The sequence below is a fragment of the Necator americanus genome, chromosome IV (assembly GCF_031761385.1).
Source record: "Necator americanus strain Aroian chromosome IV, whole genome shotgun sequence".
In the NCBI taxonomy this organism is placed as follows: domain Eukaryota; kingdom Metazoa; phylum Nematoda; class Chromadorea; order Rhabditida; family Ancylostomatidae; genus Necator; species Necator americanus.
The window spans coordinates 37,918,191-37,934,365 of NC_087374.1; the positions used below are offsets into that span (position 1 = coordinate 37,918,191).

Sequence of the window (16,175 nt, forward strand, 5' to 3'; positions counted from 1 at the left end):
TTACTATCGATGAATACTAGGTATTACTATGAACGAATTATTGCATCACCCACTGTAATAATTCGTTAATAGTAATACCTAGTATTAATCAATAATAATTAACATCGACGTTTTTTTATGAATAATTAGCATTCAGCAGACAGAACAATCATTATGAATAAGTCATCGGAAATACCGCTAGTCGACTAACAACCCCTTCTTCTAAGCCAAATATCAAAGTGTACTACTTAACGTAAAAGATATAAATGTGTGAATTAAAGCTAAAGAGCAAGTCTCCTTAAGCTTAGTGTATTCTTGGAAGTTTACAACGGAAGAAATGCGTTTAAATACTTTTAATTCTAATTTTCAATGAGTTGCATTAAGTGGCATTGCAAATGTACGCACAAAGAGTCGAAAATATTATAAAAACTAATAAAAATATGCTTACACCATATATATTTACTACACAAAATAATGCAATATGTAAATTATTAGCTATAATGTTTGATTTATATTTCAATTTACATTTTTTGTATTGTTTATTATAATTATTACTACTTACCATTATGTATTTGCACCGTATTTTTTTTAAATTTCTGTCCTATAATTTTTAATTACAATATTTTTTGATTTTAATGGACTTAGGAGTTGAACCGAAAACATTCTTTTTACGGTCCTACCTCATACTAACTCATAATTTGCGATTCCTTACTCTGAAAAAAAAAGTAAACTAGATTTATTTTTCAAGTACGCCGTTTTGTTCTCTGATACACTAATTCATGAAAAAATCGAAACTGAAACAGCTGGAAATTTTTAGGTGATCATAAATACGTAGCTGAAAAACAAGGGATGAAGTGAGGTCGTGGTTGGTAGCAATGCTGCTCGAAATAATTCCCAATAAATTTTCTAGTTTTTTCTTTAATTTTTTTAACGACTCACTTCACTCATTTTAATTATTTTAATAATCCAAAATAGCAATTCTGTGTAGCGTTGACGTGTTAAATTCTCTCGGTACTTCTTGGTATTTTTTCTTCGATTTTTTTCGGTTCACCGTTGATTTTGCTCATTAGTTGCGTGCGGTCCACATGCTCTTATCGGTCGCGAAAGCATTTCTTTTCAGCCTCGCTTCCCTCGCCTCTATATGGTGAACCTCGTTGTTGTGGGTGAGAGTAATTAATTAGAGTCTTCGCTCCTAGCGTCATCCAGCTAAAAGGAATCGCCAGATATGCGATATGCACATGGATGTTCTAACACGTCTTCGTACGTATTTTGTGTACGTGATTACGCACGTATTAGTACGCACAGTCGCATCGAAGCGGCTGAGCTCAGAGTGACGCAGTGGAGCTAACGGTTATGATTGACGTGGTGGGACCTTACTCATCTCTACAGTCCGATTGCAACAAGCGAAGGTCCCGCCTCGATTGCAACCGATAGATTCACTGCGCTGCTTCGAGTGCGACCACTTGCGAATTTGCTTCGGGATCCAGTTCATTTTCGACTCGACTAGGTACCGACAGAGTTCCCATGTTTGCTTGTACATTATTGTTGTTTTATAGTAGTTTTCGAAGTTAGCACGAGTGCGTCAATTCCTGGCACTCCTCTCAAATTTCGTAGAAAGTGGAAAAACAAGGGAAAAAAGAAAGGAATGAGTTTCTACCAAACGGTTGCACTTTTTTGAAATTATTTGACGAATGTGTGTTGCGAATTGATGTTTAGCCCGTACGAAATGTGTTTTTAGTGATGTGCGGTCACTTTTATGTAATCTTCCAATGCATATGTTTTTTTTTTTCGTCGTTCGCGAACTCATTATTTTGTGATGGTGGATAGGAAACAATTAAGATGTGACGAATGTGTTTGAAGTTTTTTTTTTTACATATTTTACGTCACAATCACGATTCCCTAAAGTGATTACGGAGTAAGGGGAGGTTTGTAGTAAACTTGTGATTTAGTTGTGATTTAGATTTATTATTTATTTAATTAATTTTATTTATTATGCATATGCATTGACTCCGCCCTAGTGCCAACTAAGCCTTTCATCTCTCCGTGGTCGATAAATTGGTACCACAGTTGTCTGGGAGGATAAAAACACTTACTAGACACATCGGCTAGCCCACCCAAGTCACTGTGTATCCCAGTTACACGTTCGTTAACCTCAAACGATTTTGGAGTGACGTGAACGCGGTGGCGCATCCCAAGCGGATTGATTAACGCAAGACACTTTATCCTTTCATTCTCTATTTATCGACTAGCTATTAACTATTATTAATAATAATAATAAATTAATTAAATAATTGAACTGATCTGGATGCTCGATAGCTTGTAGTTGACAACCACGATTCCCTTAAGTGATTACGGAGTAAGTAAGGGGAATTCTGTAGTAAACTTGTGATTTAGTTATGATTTAGATTTATTATTTATTTAAATCTGAGTTAAAGTTGTCTGAGCCATGCACTTTTATTACATACACTATCATATGTTGTCCATCCTATTACGGTAGAAACTATACAAAACAAGTTTTGTTCAATGAAAAGTGCACAGTCTAATTTGTTCCCATTTCCCTCTCCACCTATTGATTTTTTTTCGCTTCTTCTTTCCTTTCGTTGTTCAATTCCCTTCAAGTCGAGACAATTCAAATCTCGCTCTAACGACCAATGGGGTTCATTTCAGTGTGTTTTTTGCTCGCTTGCGTGTGGATGTTTCTGTGCAACTCCTTTTTTTTGCTTGTTCCGTCTCTGTCTGGCAGCAGAAACATTGAGAGAACTCATCGCTTTTTCTGGACCTACCATATAGTCGAATCGAGGAGACGACAGCCATAATAAGAGTTCAATGTTCATCTTCTTCTAACCGCAATTGCGCTGTTATTGTTCTATCGTTACGATTTTGTACAGATTTCAATCGATATCTATTATTCCTTCTCCGCTTTTGCTCTCGTGTTTGTTATTTCTGTTAATTAGAACCAAGGGATTAAAACCAGGGAAAGCAGTTCGAGGGAAATTTCGGTTGGAAATTGGTTGCTCGTACTAAACAACAGGTAGGATTAAGGACTTTGTTTGCAATTACGATGAAAACAGGAAACTCATATTACAAATCCAGTAACCAGGAAGCCTCAAATGCAACCGGGATTTCATTTTCTCCAATGAAAGCAATCCTCTATACTCTTAGACTAATCGAAACCGCACGATGTGGATTATAGATGAAATTATTCGATAAAATACGTCTTTGCACTCGTGGAAGCAAAGAAAAGCAGTTTTGTTGTGCTTTTTCGCAGTTTTATAGCATTAGCCTGATGAGGTCCAGAGGGAGAGAGAGAGAGAGGTGAGGGGTATTAGAGGAAGTCAAACACAATAGGAAATTCTTCAGTTTTCATCAAAACTTCATCAAAGATCTATACAAAGTTGGTATCTTATTGGAATTTCTTTATCGTTGGCTCTTAGAAGATAAAAGTGTTCGATAATAACAACAATAACAAAGCAGAAAGAAATATCGATGCATCTCTGGAATGATGCAGTGATTTTTCAGATAACGCATGTTACAAAAAGAAGAATGAAAACAAAAAAGAAACGATAACAAAAAAGTTATCCTTTGATTGCTTAGCAGTTCCTAATAAAAAAAATGTACAATTTATTTTCGGCTCACCTAAGTACACCATATTTTTAGCAGCAAGTGCGGAGTTCCTCCTCGTTTAGCTTCTCGATGAAACTAAGATCTAATGCAAAGAAATTTCTTTTCTTCTTTTTTTCTGGCAACACCAAAGGATATGAAATTGTTCGACGTTCGACCTCAATTTACTTGTTTTTTAAAACTTGAGCGAAATTTTAGTGAGCTTTATTCCTTCTTATTTCTGTTTAATGGCACATCTACGTGCACAGGTGCGATAGTTATGTTTTTTGTGGTGTCCTTTTTATGGTGTTGTTTCTTGGAGAAAACAGTGAAAAGGACAGAAAACCTCTTTACGACCGAAAATGCGATAGGGAGAAGCCGGGCCCACCTCAAGTGAATTGGTCTAGCTTATGAGTGTGCAGCTCAGGTGATGAAAATCCCTTCGCCAACCGTCTGAACGTGAAGGGGGCCCGAGCACCGGTTCCGGTTGCCACATCTTTGCCTACTTGTGTTTTTAAATAAATAAGATTAAGTCACCTTGCAGTTTAATCACGTTCCACCTTAAAGGCATCACCCCACGAATCTGGGGTGGTGCGGGTTTTAGGTGGATTATGCCTGTATGGGTCGTAGATTGTGGGGAAGAGGGTGATTCGGTCCATTTCTTCGTAATTGTCGTAAAAAAAAAAACGAAAAAAAAACAATCGAACTCGTTGTAGAAAATAGTGCGCCAAAACGCCTAAAGCCGTATCTTTCGGGCCGTTTTTTTTTTTGGCAATTAGGAAGAAATGGACGGAATCACCCCCTCTCCATAGTCTCCCATCCCGTATACGAATACACCACCTGAAATCCGTACCACCTCAGATTCGTGGAGTGATGCCTTTAACTAATCGGAAGTTCCGGCGTGTGAATGTTCACAGCCACTGTTTTGCCAGAAACCGTGTTGGAAACTAAATCGTTATTGAAACGGTGCCCAACATGACATGGAGGAATTCCCGAGTGTCTGCTACATGCGTTTCGCCTACGCAGCTGTTCCTGTCCTGCTGTCCTGCTCTTTTCATTCGCACGGGGTATTACACGTTCAACTTTTATGGATCTTTTTATTATTCTTTTTATTATACGTTATATATGGTAGTCTTATTGTATATTATATACTATATTATAGTTTTTTTTTCCACCCAACCCTTTCAGCTATCTTTGGCTTCTTTTAGACATCTAAACCGGTTAGTTTTAAAAAGAAATTCGGCTTACTGCTTTTGTTCAGATCTCTATTTGTTTTCTTCAAAAAGACTGCATTGTTAAGAAAGTAAATTTTGAATAGTATAAAAATCATACTTTTCAACGATTAGGTATGTTTGAAAACTACAGTCTTCTTCTTTTTTTTTTGTCAGTCCTATCCACTAAATTTTTTTTTATCAATTTGAGCAATCCGCTTTTGTGTGATTCATAAGAGGAAAAAACTTCCTAGTAAACTCCTGTGTGGGTCTGAATAATGCATTCAATTTCCAAGTCATCCCATTGTAATAAACCTGAAATTGTTTCTGCAGTTACCTTCGCAACTAACTTCGAAACAATCTATTCATTGCGGGAAATCAGCTCCGCTGCAGTATAAAAAAGAGTTAACAGGTTGGCTGAGTGTATTTAAAGTACAATCAATCTGGTTGAGTTCGTAAACACTAAACGTTTCGCATAGGAAGGAGCATGTAAAATGTGAACGCATCGTTAATCCTGACTTTTTGACTCGTTTGTGTTCCTCTTTCACTGGAAGAGATCGTAAATTCGTAAAAAAGATGCGATGGAGTACTAAGATATGGGGAATAAAATATTCTTTTGAAAAAGAAACATAGTTCCAACCGCCTATGGTCGACGGGATTTATGTTCGTGCGGGCAACCGCGACGCGCCCGCGGGAATTCATTTGCACTCTCTCCGCTAGGTGCGCAGTTTCTGCATTGTGTGTTACTCAAATCGTACTTGCATGGTCGTTGTACGCGCAAGGTGCTAGGTTCCGGCGCCTAATTGTTCTCCGAGTTTGCTAGTCGAGAACATTTTCATAGCAATTCGCTCCGAGGAATTTTCACTCTTCATTTCTGCACAGATGTCGTGGCTGTTAAAATAAAAAAAAGAAAATGAAGGCAATTACGACAAGTTTTAAAATTGTTTAAAGTGGGAAAGGCTGAACAAAAAAACGATTGTTATTCTGCATCGATGCAAATAGCATGTCAGCCGAATCGTTCGACATGAACATGTATCGTGATGAGAAACCGGCTTTCCTTTCTAGGAATACTTTCGAAAAAAAAAAAGAAATCGAGGGAAACAGTCCCGTAGTGTTACATGCATCTGACGTTGGCCGCATCCCGGCAACGTTCCCTTATCAACACACTGTTTCATTGTTAAGTGGAAGTGATATGTGCTGTCCATTAAATGCGCCACTCACTCACTCACCACAATCAATTTTCCAGAGATTAGCAGACATCGACGCTTAGAGACGTTTGCTTTTCTTTTTCTTCATTACATTTCTTTTTTTTTTTCTTGTTTGCTTGTTTGATTTTCTTCTGAGCTGTTCATAATCACCGTTCCGGTCATTATTATAATATCACCTTCAAAACATTGTAGAAGGAAGTTGCTGCCTTCCATTTCTTTAGTTTATTTTTTTCCGGTTTTTTTTTCGGTTTTTCTTTTCGAACGACTTTTTGTGTGCATGTCTTCCGTTTTTTGTCTTGCTACCGCGTCCTGCTATATTCATTTTTGTTGCACTTTTCCGCTTCTAATCCTCTTTTCTTTCTCTCTCTTTTTTTGGTGATCTCACTCTTTTTCCGCTATCTTCTTACGTTTGAATCGTTTTTATATCCATATTTCAATTATGATATTAGTACGTCCACTTTCAGCTGATGAGAAGCGTTATTCTTTTTTATATAATCAGTTAACAAAAAACAGTTCTACCAATTTTGAAACTCCATCTGATTTTTCTCCAGAAAGATCCTTCATATATGTTTCACTTCAACGAAGAAAACAAGGAATTATGTATGTGAGTAGAAGATTTGTTTCGTGTAATGATAATGTGAGAGTTTGCAAATTCCTTCCGGATAGCAGGCCTATCTTTTTCCTTTGCGTCATTTCATTGTCATGTTACTGCTATCACAGAAGCTTTCTTGAAGAAAAAGGAATGTGTTGTTATCACATAGTTGTTACAGTGCAGATAACAAACCATAGGTCGCTTTGGAAGTGAAGAACACAGCTGTTGAAGGCGTACAATTAATTTTGTAGCACTAACGACTCCGTCTATTTTGGAATGAAAGTGTTTTCTGGCTGTGGACGACCGTAAAATGACTTTTGACGATTTCCACTATTTTACTGTAACGGCAGGTAACTTTTATCAGCATTTTCTGCATAACGAAAATGATTTCTCCAGCTTTGGGGTACATTCCGAAGTAGGTCCCATTTGCTTTCTGCGCTGCGGGACAAATGAGCGCAGCTGTTGAAGTCATATCATTCATTTCCTGGCTATTAACTTCTTCTGCAACCAATTAGGTGCTCTAGCCTCGGAACCGCGACGCGTTCGTGGAACTAAGCACAGGTGGAATTTTCCGATGTTGTTCTTATTGTGGAATTCCGCTGTCATCAGTCCGCTACATTATATTACCATTAGATCTCAAAAACTCTCACCAGATGAATAGCAGTTTAGTACTGTATGAATTCCTCCAGAAAAGAATCTATTCTAAATGTTTTTGATCGAGCGAAGAGCACATGCAAAGCAAACAATCATCGAAAGAGGTAGATGTGTTCTGCAATTTCATTTTTCTCTTCTTTTTTTTTGTTTGATAAGCCATTGTAAATCAATGGAACAAATGTCTTTTTAGATCTATTCCTTTTACGGCCACTTTATTTTTCATTTTTCATGTTCTAGTTTTGCTTAGAACAGTGTTTTCTCGACTTTTTTTTTCTTATCGGATTTTCATTCCGGTCTATTTGCTATTTCTGAATGTCCCATTCACTTCGCCACATATTCCATCATTATTACCGCAAGCAAAGAGAAAGGAAGGCAAGAGAGAGAGAGCGGGAAGAAATTGGAGTTAGCTAGAAAAAAGTTATAAACGACAGAGAATTATGAGTTATAATGGGAAAAGATCTTGAGAATGATCCAGGTCGTAACTCATAATTGCTCAAATGAGCTCAGTGGTAGCTCTGCTTGATATTTTTTCAAGGCATTAGCAGATATTACTCCTCTCATATGTTCTTATTGTGATGAACATAATTTTAATGAGCCAAAAAAGAAAAAATCGGGAAGAAAGGAGGTAGTGGCCTGTTTATTTGTTTATGCTTTTCGTATCGACTAGATTTCACTGCAAACAAGACCTAGTGGAGGCTTTCTCAATTTTGTCAATATTCTTTTTGACCGCCACTCCTTTCCACCCGTCTATCGTCCGTAAACTGAATTTCATCGAAAGAAACCGATTAGAGGGAATTCCATTTATATGGTATCGTGATTACTTCAGTTTTTTTTTTTTCGCGAGTTATTTCCAATTAAAATACTTTCTGATATCTATCTTGCATTTTTGTTTAATTTCCTTATTTTAATTTCCACATAATGACGTTGGTACGCATGAATGTGTCGTCGATCAATAGCAGACCTCGTTCGGGTGCGTGTGAGAGGTTCAGCGATTGCGGTCCATGTAAGTAGTTTTCGATTTCGTTTTCCTCCTGCGATCCACGATTCAGCGAATGTTGTTAGTTGTTGATGAACAGAACCACTTTTTTAATCGTTTCCGTCGGGTAAAAATTGAATTTGAGTATTTAGGTTAGTTCGTCCTTGAGTGAATTTTTCCGAGGCGAGGGAACTTCTCCGTGCGTTGATATCAGCGTCACATCATGCATATGGATACATGCACTTTGAGTACATAAAGTTTTGCACTTAGTTTTTTTTTTCGCTTAAAATTCAGTTAGAAGTTTTTCTCCACGAAATGATGCAGTGTTTTTTTTTTCGAATCACTTTTAAAACTTTCCTGTTCCCGTGACTATTCCAGAGAGTCGAGCGAGACAGGTTTCAGTACTTTCGGACGCAACAAAATAGCAAATGCATCACCGCAACTTAGGTTTATTGCTAGTCATTGATCGATATTTTTTCGTTTTGGCGTGATTGTAATAAAGTATATAATATAGATTACATTTAATTTTAGTTATGAGCTGTTGAATAGTTTCTACGTAGTTTCATTACGCTTAACACTTAAGCCAGAATCAATCTCTTCCCATTACTGAGCTCATATTACCGCAACGCAAATGGTTATAGTGGTTTCTCCGTGCGGGGGTAAGGTACGGAGGTGTAGTACCCGGAACCCGATTTTGAGTTCGGGGGACCACTCCTGGATAATTTGGAATACGAATAAAGCACTAACTTGTTGTAAAATTAAAATCTGAACTTAAATTAATTAAACAAATGCTTTGGATAGCCGGGCGAAGCAGTTTTGACTGACTGCGTTCTTTTTTATTTGAAAAAGATGCATCTATTTGATTTATATGCTAAGTGGATTCCTTATTCATCCTCAGCTTGTGAAATATCTGCAGAGATGGTTCCAAACGGATCAATAATTTCCTTTAAAAAAAAATCGACAGAATTGTATTATCCAACTCCAACTACCATTGCATCGTTTCTACCTATTTTTGCTTCTGCTCAACAATGTAGACTTAGAATCTCTCTTCTATGATTAATTAAAATAACTAAATTTGCCGAACTGCTACATCAGAACATCCCATCCTCCTTAAGTCTCAGCCCGTCAGCTTCGCTGCGCTTCTCCGCACTCCATCCGCATTCCTAATTTGTCTGGAATGCGTCTGAACTTTTTTCTTCCGGTTTTTTTTCCTACATGCTAATTCTGTGTCATCCTTCATTTCACACGCCATCCCAGGCGACTCAGCGGATGTAACCAGAGAATTGTTAACGACATCGAATTACTTCTGTCTGGCGTAAAGGCCTCCACACTTATATGAGTATGGGGATTTTTGCATTAGACATCGTCCTCCCTCGTCATTCTCATACGAATAAATTCAAAGTAATTCTCAAAAAAAAAATACATAAGGATATTCATTTGAGGCGTCATGTGACTATCATGTGGTTTGATGATGCAGTTGTAATAACATATAAACTTAATGACTTGCAACTTGACCAATCTTTTCTATTTGCAAACGAAAAGTGAAGTAGTTTCCGGAAACAGAAAAAACGTCACAGATGTTCCTTTGGGAATTAATTTTAGATGTTTTATTTCCAGTTCGCAACGGAGGAATGTGATATATTACCGAGATTATCCATCCAGATGGGATATTGGGATTTCCCTGTCGTGACGAAAAAGCCCTTTAGAGCATCGTGATTTTTCGTTAGACCGGAGATATTCTAATATCCCATCACAAGTCTATTCACATTCAATAGCATAACTTATTTTGACGATGACCTCTTCGGTTACGACTGACCTCCTTATTTAGCGACGAAGAAAACGATTCGGAAGAGTTCTTTATCGTTTTCCCACGGAGCTCTGCAGAATACGTGAGCCTACAGTTTCACTTCCATTTTTTCTTAAAGTTTATGGGAATTTGCACAATAAATCTGTGAAAGTGCAGACATATAGCCAGCATTGAACGTTTTCAATCAAGGTGGGCGGAATGTATGTGGTCTGTTTTACGTTTTTTCTCTCCCTGACACATACTTTGTTTTCTCTCTGTCCTACTCTAGTCGATGGTCGACTTCATAGTCACTTTCGAACACATTCGACTGTTCTTCCATAATACTGGGAAAGTAAAAAGTACGGATTTCAATATTATACTACAAGTAGTGAATTATAGCAACAACTATATCTGACGTATTTGTTTTTGATCAGTTTTTTTTTCTCCCTTTATTATTTGTCAGTTAAACAATGGAATAGAAACAATAGGAGAATACTTTAATAATGTGGAGAATAATGTGTCTACGCAATCGTTTTTCATTAACACAAGAATTATTAATTAGAATTACACATAAGTACGGAATCAGTATGGAAGGAACACACACAATTATGTATTCCTTCCATGCTGATTCCGTACTGATGTGTGGAAAAACATGTTTAACGTCTGTGTCGCGCATGGAACAACTTTTCATTACTATATTAGTGCAAAACGAATTTATCTCGCACAACTAGTGATGAATTCATTTCTTGATGAAAAAAGACGTTGGTGGAGAAATTTGATTGATTTGATTAACTTGTAACTTCGCTGTAGACTTATATCTCTTCTTGCCGTTACTCGTTTGTTGCGTCAGAGTATTACACTATCCTCATGTTTATTTCCGTTTCTCATTCGTCACTATCCTCCAAAGCAAATTGTTTATTGTTATCGCTCGTTTCTCGTATGCACTCGTCGTTTTCTTTCGTATTAGTCTCCATGTAGTACTCGAACATTTCTATGTATTATATGAGCACAAATTCAGATTCTATTGGCTTGGGATTTGTCTCGTTTTTTGCTGTACATGTCTCAAATATCTCTTCGTGACGTTACATTGTTTACCCTTCATGTGTCTTAAACTTCGCCCTGCTTCTAGCGCGTTCCAATCGTTTTAAAACCCGTGTTTGTGGTATACGATAGTTATTTTTCAGGACGGGGTTGCAGTGACCTGACGATGTCAGGGAATGACTGGCCGCCATGGGAACGATTTAACGATTGGGTACACTCCATTTGCGTTGTCACCTTCGATTTGGAATTGGGACAAGCTCTTGAGGTATTGTAGATCGTTTGCTTTACCTTTATTTCAATTCCTGATTTCCATGCTACTTTTTTTAAACGGAAATCATTCGATTCGCCGAAACATTAGCTATCAATAAATATAAATACCAATCTTGGACTCAGCTCAGTCAAATCGATAAAAAGCTACATATTCACCATGTCAAAATTCAAGGACAGTCGAACATGGGCAATATATATATTTTTTTCAAATTGTATGTTCATTTCGACTGTGTGAAGTAGTGTTATTTACATTTCTGATAAGAATTGCAAGTTATTTTTTCTTACTGAGCACTGCTCTAGTGTTTTATTGATTAAACTGATTTTGTGCGGATCACTGGAATCAACTTATTAGTATTGTTTACTTTTTCGTATTAACGACGACAAAATTTGCCTGGGTTCCTTCTTGACAAAATTCCTTGTGTTTTGCTGTTATTGTGTGATTGTTTATTTTGAAATAATTTAAAAATTTAGGTTATCTATCCTGGGGATGCTGTACTGAGTACTCAAGAGAAGACAAATATCTGCTATCTGGCATTTCCTGACTCAAATAGCGGTAACACTAAAGACACAAACTTTCATTTTCGGATACGAAGGTATACTCATTTCATCTTTAAAATTATGTGAAATGTTATTGCACTGTATTCTGTAATTGTCAGGAGCATAACGGAAATAACTTCCTCGCAACGAACTCTATTAGAACGTTCTTCCCATTCCGCATCATTTGATCCCAGTTACCTGTATGGTTTTGTCCATTTCCGTCAGCAAAAAGACTCGTCGATCCAACGAGGTTATTACCAGAAGGTGAGTTTTGGTGTATCACCTGTGAGTATTTTTTAAATTATGCTTTACTTTCTAGAGCTTAGTGTTAATCACCATACTTCCATTCTTCAATCTCTTCTCTGTAGTCATCGAACGGATAGCACTGCAGTTTTTTGAGAATGGCGAGCCTGCCATTGAAGCAGGTTGGTTCTCTTTTTGCACATAAACTCTATGAGATAATAATTTCTTTGATTTCGTGATGTAACTTATTCACTATTACTTATTCGCCAGTCATTATTTTTATTCTTTCATCTAATGTTTCATTTCTTAATTACTCCTAGCTGTCAAGTATTTTTTGAGCAGTTTGTGGAGTAGAACACTAGAGCAGATCATACTAAGATGTCAGGATGTTTTTTTTTTCTCTCTAAAGCTTAGTGCCGATAAGTTTAGAGAATTTATGCTGATGTTCAGACCAATATTGACATCAAACTATGACATAAAGAAAAATCGGGGCCCTAAGGTCTAAGCATTAGTCTTAGGGAATCTATGAAATGTGAACTAAAGTTACTAGAAGAAAAGAGTGAGTTATTCAGGAAATAAAGGCGCCCCAACTACATCTTTCCCTGTCTCTTCTAAACTTTTTTCTTCTGGTAAAAAAAGAAAACCTTTCAAATCCAATGATTTCTTTCTCATCTCAAAGTAGCAAATGGAGTTTGAATAGCACTTATTTCCTTTTTTAAGTAGCTATTTTTTCTTTTCACATCCTTACCAGCAATTGATTCAATGTACGATTTCTGCGTGGTGTCAACTTCCTCTTTAGCATGTCATGACATGGACCAGTGGCCGTCGCCATGCGCTGGAGAACCGCTTTCATTACCGTTGCTGGGCTCCCTTTTACGGATTCGAATCCCCTGTCAAGCTGACTTACCCATAGACTTTCGCATGATGCCTCCTTTAAAAGTTGGTTATCACTGGTGTTTTCATTTGTTTTAATCCTTGATAAATCGTATGGAAATACAGGACATCAATGGTAGCAACATGGATACAGTGTTAATATCGTCCGTCCATCAGGTCGATATGTACAAAGCTCTGCATACTGTTATCAACCAGCTACAATTGCTATGGGAATTGGTTCTGATCGGTGAGGTAAGTTGACTTTCATGTTGTTTACGTTAGATTCTTTTAAATTAAGAGATCCTTATCTTCGTTTTTTTCATTCAGCCACTACTCGTAATGGCCAACACACCTCAGCGTTGTTCGTCAATTGTGCAGGTGAATTTATTTTTCTATAGATTTAGTTGATTTTATCTCCTGCTCAGTCACAGGAATCTAATTAAATTTATTCGCTCAAGTAATTGTATTTAGGCTTTGGTCTCACTCATTGCGCCACTACGATATCATAACGATTACCGCCCTTTTTTTACCATTCATGACTCCGAATTCAAGGAATACTCTTCCAGAAGTCGAACACCGTTAGTGGTTCATTACATTTGTCCCTTTCGTTTCCTTGTTCTCCTCTTTGTTTCCTTGTTTGCGTTACGTCTTTTGGTTGAATATCCAATTAGATTGCTTTTAATCGTTGTCGAAGAACTACTTTCAACTATATAGTAGACGTGTCCAGTATTTTTCACGTAATGAACTAAAAAAAAAACAGTTGAATTGAAGCTCAGATAATGTTATTCATTTGATACTACTTCCTACTACCCTTAATCTCAGCTTATCTTTTGTTTTTCTCTCGTCTTACCTTTCCCCCTATTCTAATAGTTAATCAAGTTCGCGTTTTCTTGAATCTTTGGAGGTTTTAGGAGCTTTCCCTTCTAAGGATTTTCTTTTTATATGACATTAAAAAGTATTTGCAGGCCACGAGTAATATTAGGTGTGACGAATCCATTCTTTATCAAAGCGCTCGACCATTGGCCGCATATTCTAAAGGTTGGCGATAAAGTTGAAGGCACCGAAACACCGGAACGTCAAGAAAAGACAAGGTTGGTATCCTGTGTTGGTGTAAATCTGAAACCTACTCTAAAACTGGTGACGTTCAGGAAGAACTGGGATGGCCGAACTCTTGATACGAAGCCTGGCATATACACTCAATACAAAGCTTATTTGAATAAGGATAAAAGCGTCGCTAAGAAGTTGCTGAAGGGTGATCGACCTTCAGAGGTTTGTCTTATTTGGTAGTTTTTTCTCTATCTGCCTTGTGTTTGAATGTGGAAATTATTGTATAGTTTAGGTTCAATGCAACATATTACGAAGACATTTTCTCGAGTTGACGCAAAGTTTCATGATTCCGTTGGAACGGTATTTGTCATCTCTTATGCCGCTTCGGAAAGAAATGTCGCCTTTCAAGGTGAGCCACAACCACATCTTTCTCTTCCATGAATATAACATATGTACAAAAGAGCTTCTGCTTGACAGTTTGTTAGAGAGCAATAGAGTTGTCATCTTTTCCTTACGTTGCTGCCTGTTTTAGGCTATACCTAGTGCGCGACCATTTTCTATTGATGATTTCTTATTAACAATTGATGGTTCTGGCCCATCGTTAACTTGTGGAGTGAAAGGAGACTGGCCAGGTAAGGAAGAAGTGTTTTACTTGCTACAAAATCATGTTTTAGATGCTTATTTTTCAAATTTTCATCTTTCTGTTTACTTGCAAATCCACTTCTTTATCTCCTGCTGCGAATGAATCTCCACGTTTAGGGTTGTACCGCCGTTTTGTTGGCAGTGCGAATTTCGCTGGATGGTTGGCGAATCGTAGTCGAGATGTAAGCGCGCAACTCAAGGCGCAGTACGTGGAGGCATTATGTTCAGCAGACCTTGGTAATTTATATTTATGCAAGGATGAGACTTTCGGCGTACATTGTATAGGTTGTATTGCAAGATAGTGTATTTTTTTTAGGTTCAAAAGTTTTGGCAACCAAACATCACGTTGAAATAGTGGATTTGGTATTGAGAGTTCGACAACGGATAATTGAATTAGAGGAGGCTAGTGAAAAACGCCATCAGTTGGTGAGTCCTGTTTTTTGTGGGTGTTCTGAAGAGGTGGAGTTGCATACAGGACAGTTTTTTCTTTCTTTTTTTTCTAAATTATTTTTCCCAGTGAGAATTACCGTTTCGTTGTAATACTACCAATTATTAGCACTTTTATTTTCAGCAGTTGCACGTTTCTACGTCCCATAATTCTTTTACGAAACTTTTTGTTTTACCATCCTTTTACTTTAGGAAAGCAATGGGTGAAGTTTACTGTGGAACATAACTGTACTGAAAGCGAAAAAAATTAAACGTCATTATCCATATAACGCTCTTTAGTACTAATGCTCACTCACTTCATAGTCAGTATTTAATTTCATAAATAGAGTTCATGAATAAATAGAGTTTTGTAGGTGCGCCAGATTGTCTCCATTCTGTCCTGTGTTGATGAAGAGCTGAAGCAGGTGTTAATGTCGAACTGTTCCCTCCGTGAAATTGTTTCATAATGAAACCAATATTTGTGTTGTTATTTGTTACAGTTCCTCATTATTTCATTAAATACTTCATACTGTTGCAAACAGAAATCCTTCACTAATAGATGCCAATATCCACGTTTAACTATTGTTTAAATTTTTTCCATTTGTGCCCATCTGGATTCTGTTCGTCTTGGTATTGTTGTCTTTTCCCCGAAATCATGGTGTTTTAAGGGTCTTTAGTATTTCATACTTATAGTCGTTGTAAGTGCCGACTACGAAAGTCTCATTCGGTTGATCTGGTTTTGAAATATCGATTCGCCTCATATCCACTTTCGGAGGCCGACTTCACTGTCAACATTTTTTTCCTCATCAGTTCGTATTGGAATATACTTAAGTGTGCTAGAATTGACGTAATATCTTTTAATACGGGTAACTGTGTGGTGGTAGTTTTTATTGTGTTATGTATCATTGTTTGTAATTTGTATATTTCAGAAATGAATGTTTTCACATGATTTTTCGTACTCCTACTGGTTGTGCCGTTAGAGCTACTAAATTTTACGGTCCGTCGCTTGGTTTCCATTCTTTTCTTTCGTCTTGTGACGCAAAAAGATACTTTTTAGTATGTGTGACTTCTTTAGATGTTGAGAATAAGT

The 16,175-nt window shown here is 37.2% G+C and overlaps 1 protein-coding gene across 2 annotated transcripts; it reads left to right on the top strand.

The window, feature by feature from the left end:
• Positions 1 to 11,213: 11,213 nt before the first annotated feature.
• On the top strand, positions 11,214 to 15,552 carry RB195_003942 (uncharacterized protein; the record flags this gene model as incomplete). Of its 2 annotated transcripts, none has more annotated exons than XM_064201830.1 (15): positions 11,214 to 11,312; positions 11,789 to 11,910; positions 11,974 to 12,118; positions 12,174 to 12,279; positions 12,897 to 13,036; positions 13,097 to 13,222; positions 13,298 to 13,348; positions 13,442 to 13,548; positions 13,936 to 14,061; positions 14,119 to 14,239; positions 14,310 to 14,426; positions 14,550 to 14,649; positions 14,777 to 14,896; positions 14,976 to 15,085; positions 15,460 to 15,552. In XM_064201830.1, the coding sequence occupies 15 exons, from the start codon at positions 11,214 to 11,216 to the stop codon at positions 15,550 to 15,552; spliced, it is 1,683 nt and encodes a 560-aa protein (XP_064057710.1). The 2 variants fall into 2 exon arrangements, with proteins under 2 accessions (XP_064057710.1, XP_064057711.1); XM_064201829.1 differs by lacking the exon at positions 15,460 to 15,552 and adding an exon at positions 15,299 to 15,313.
• Positions 15,553 to 16,175: the final 623 nt, after the last annotated feature.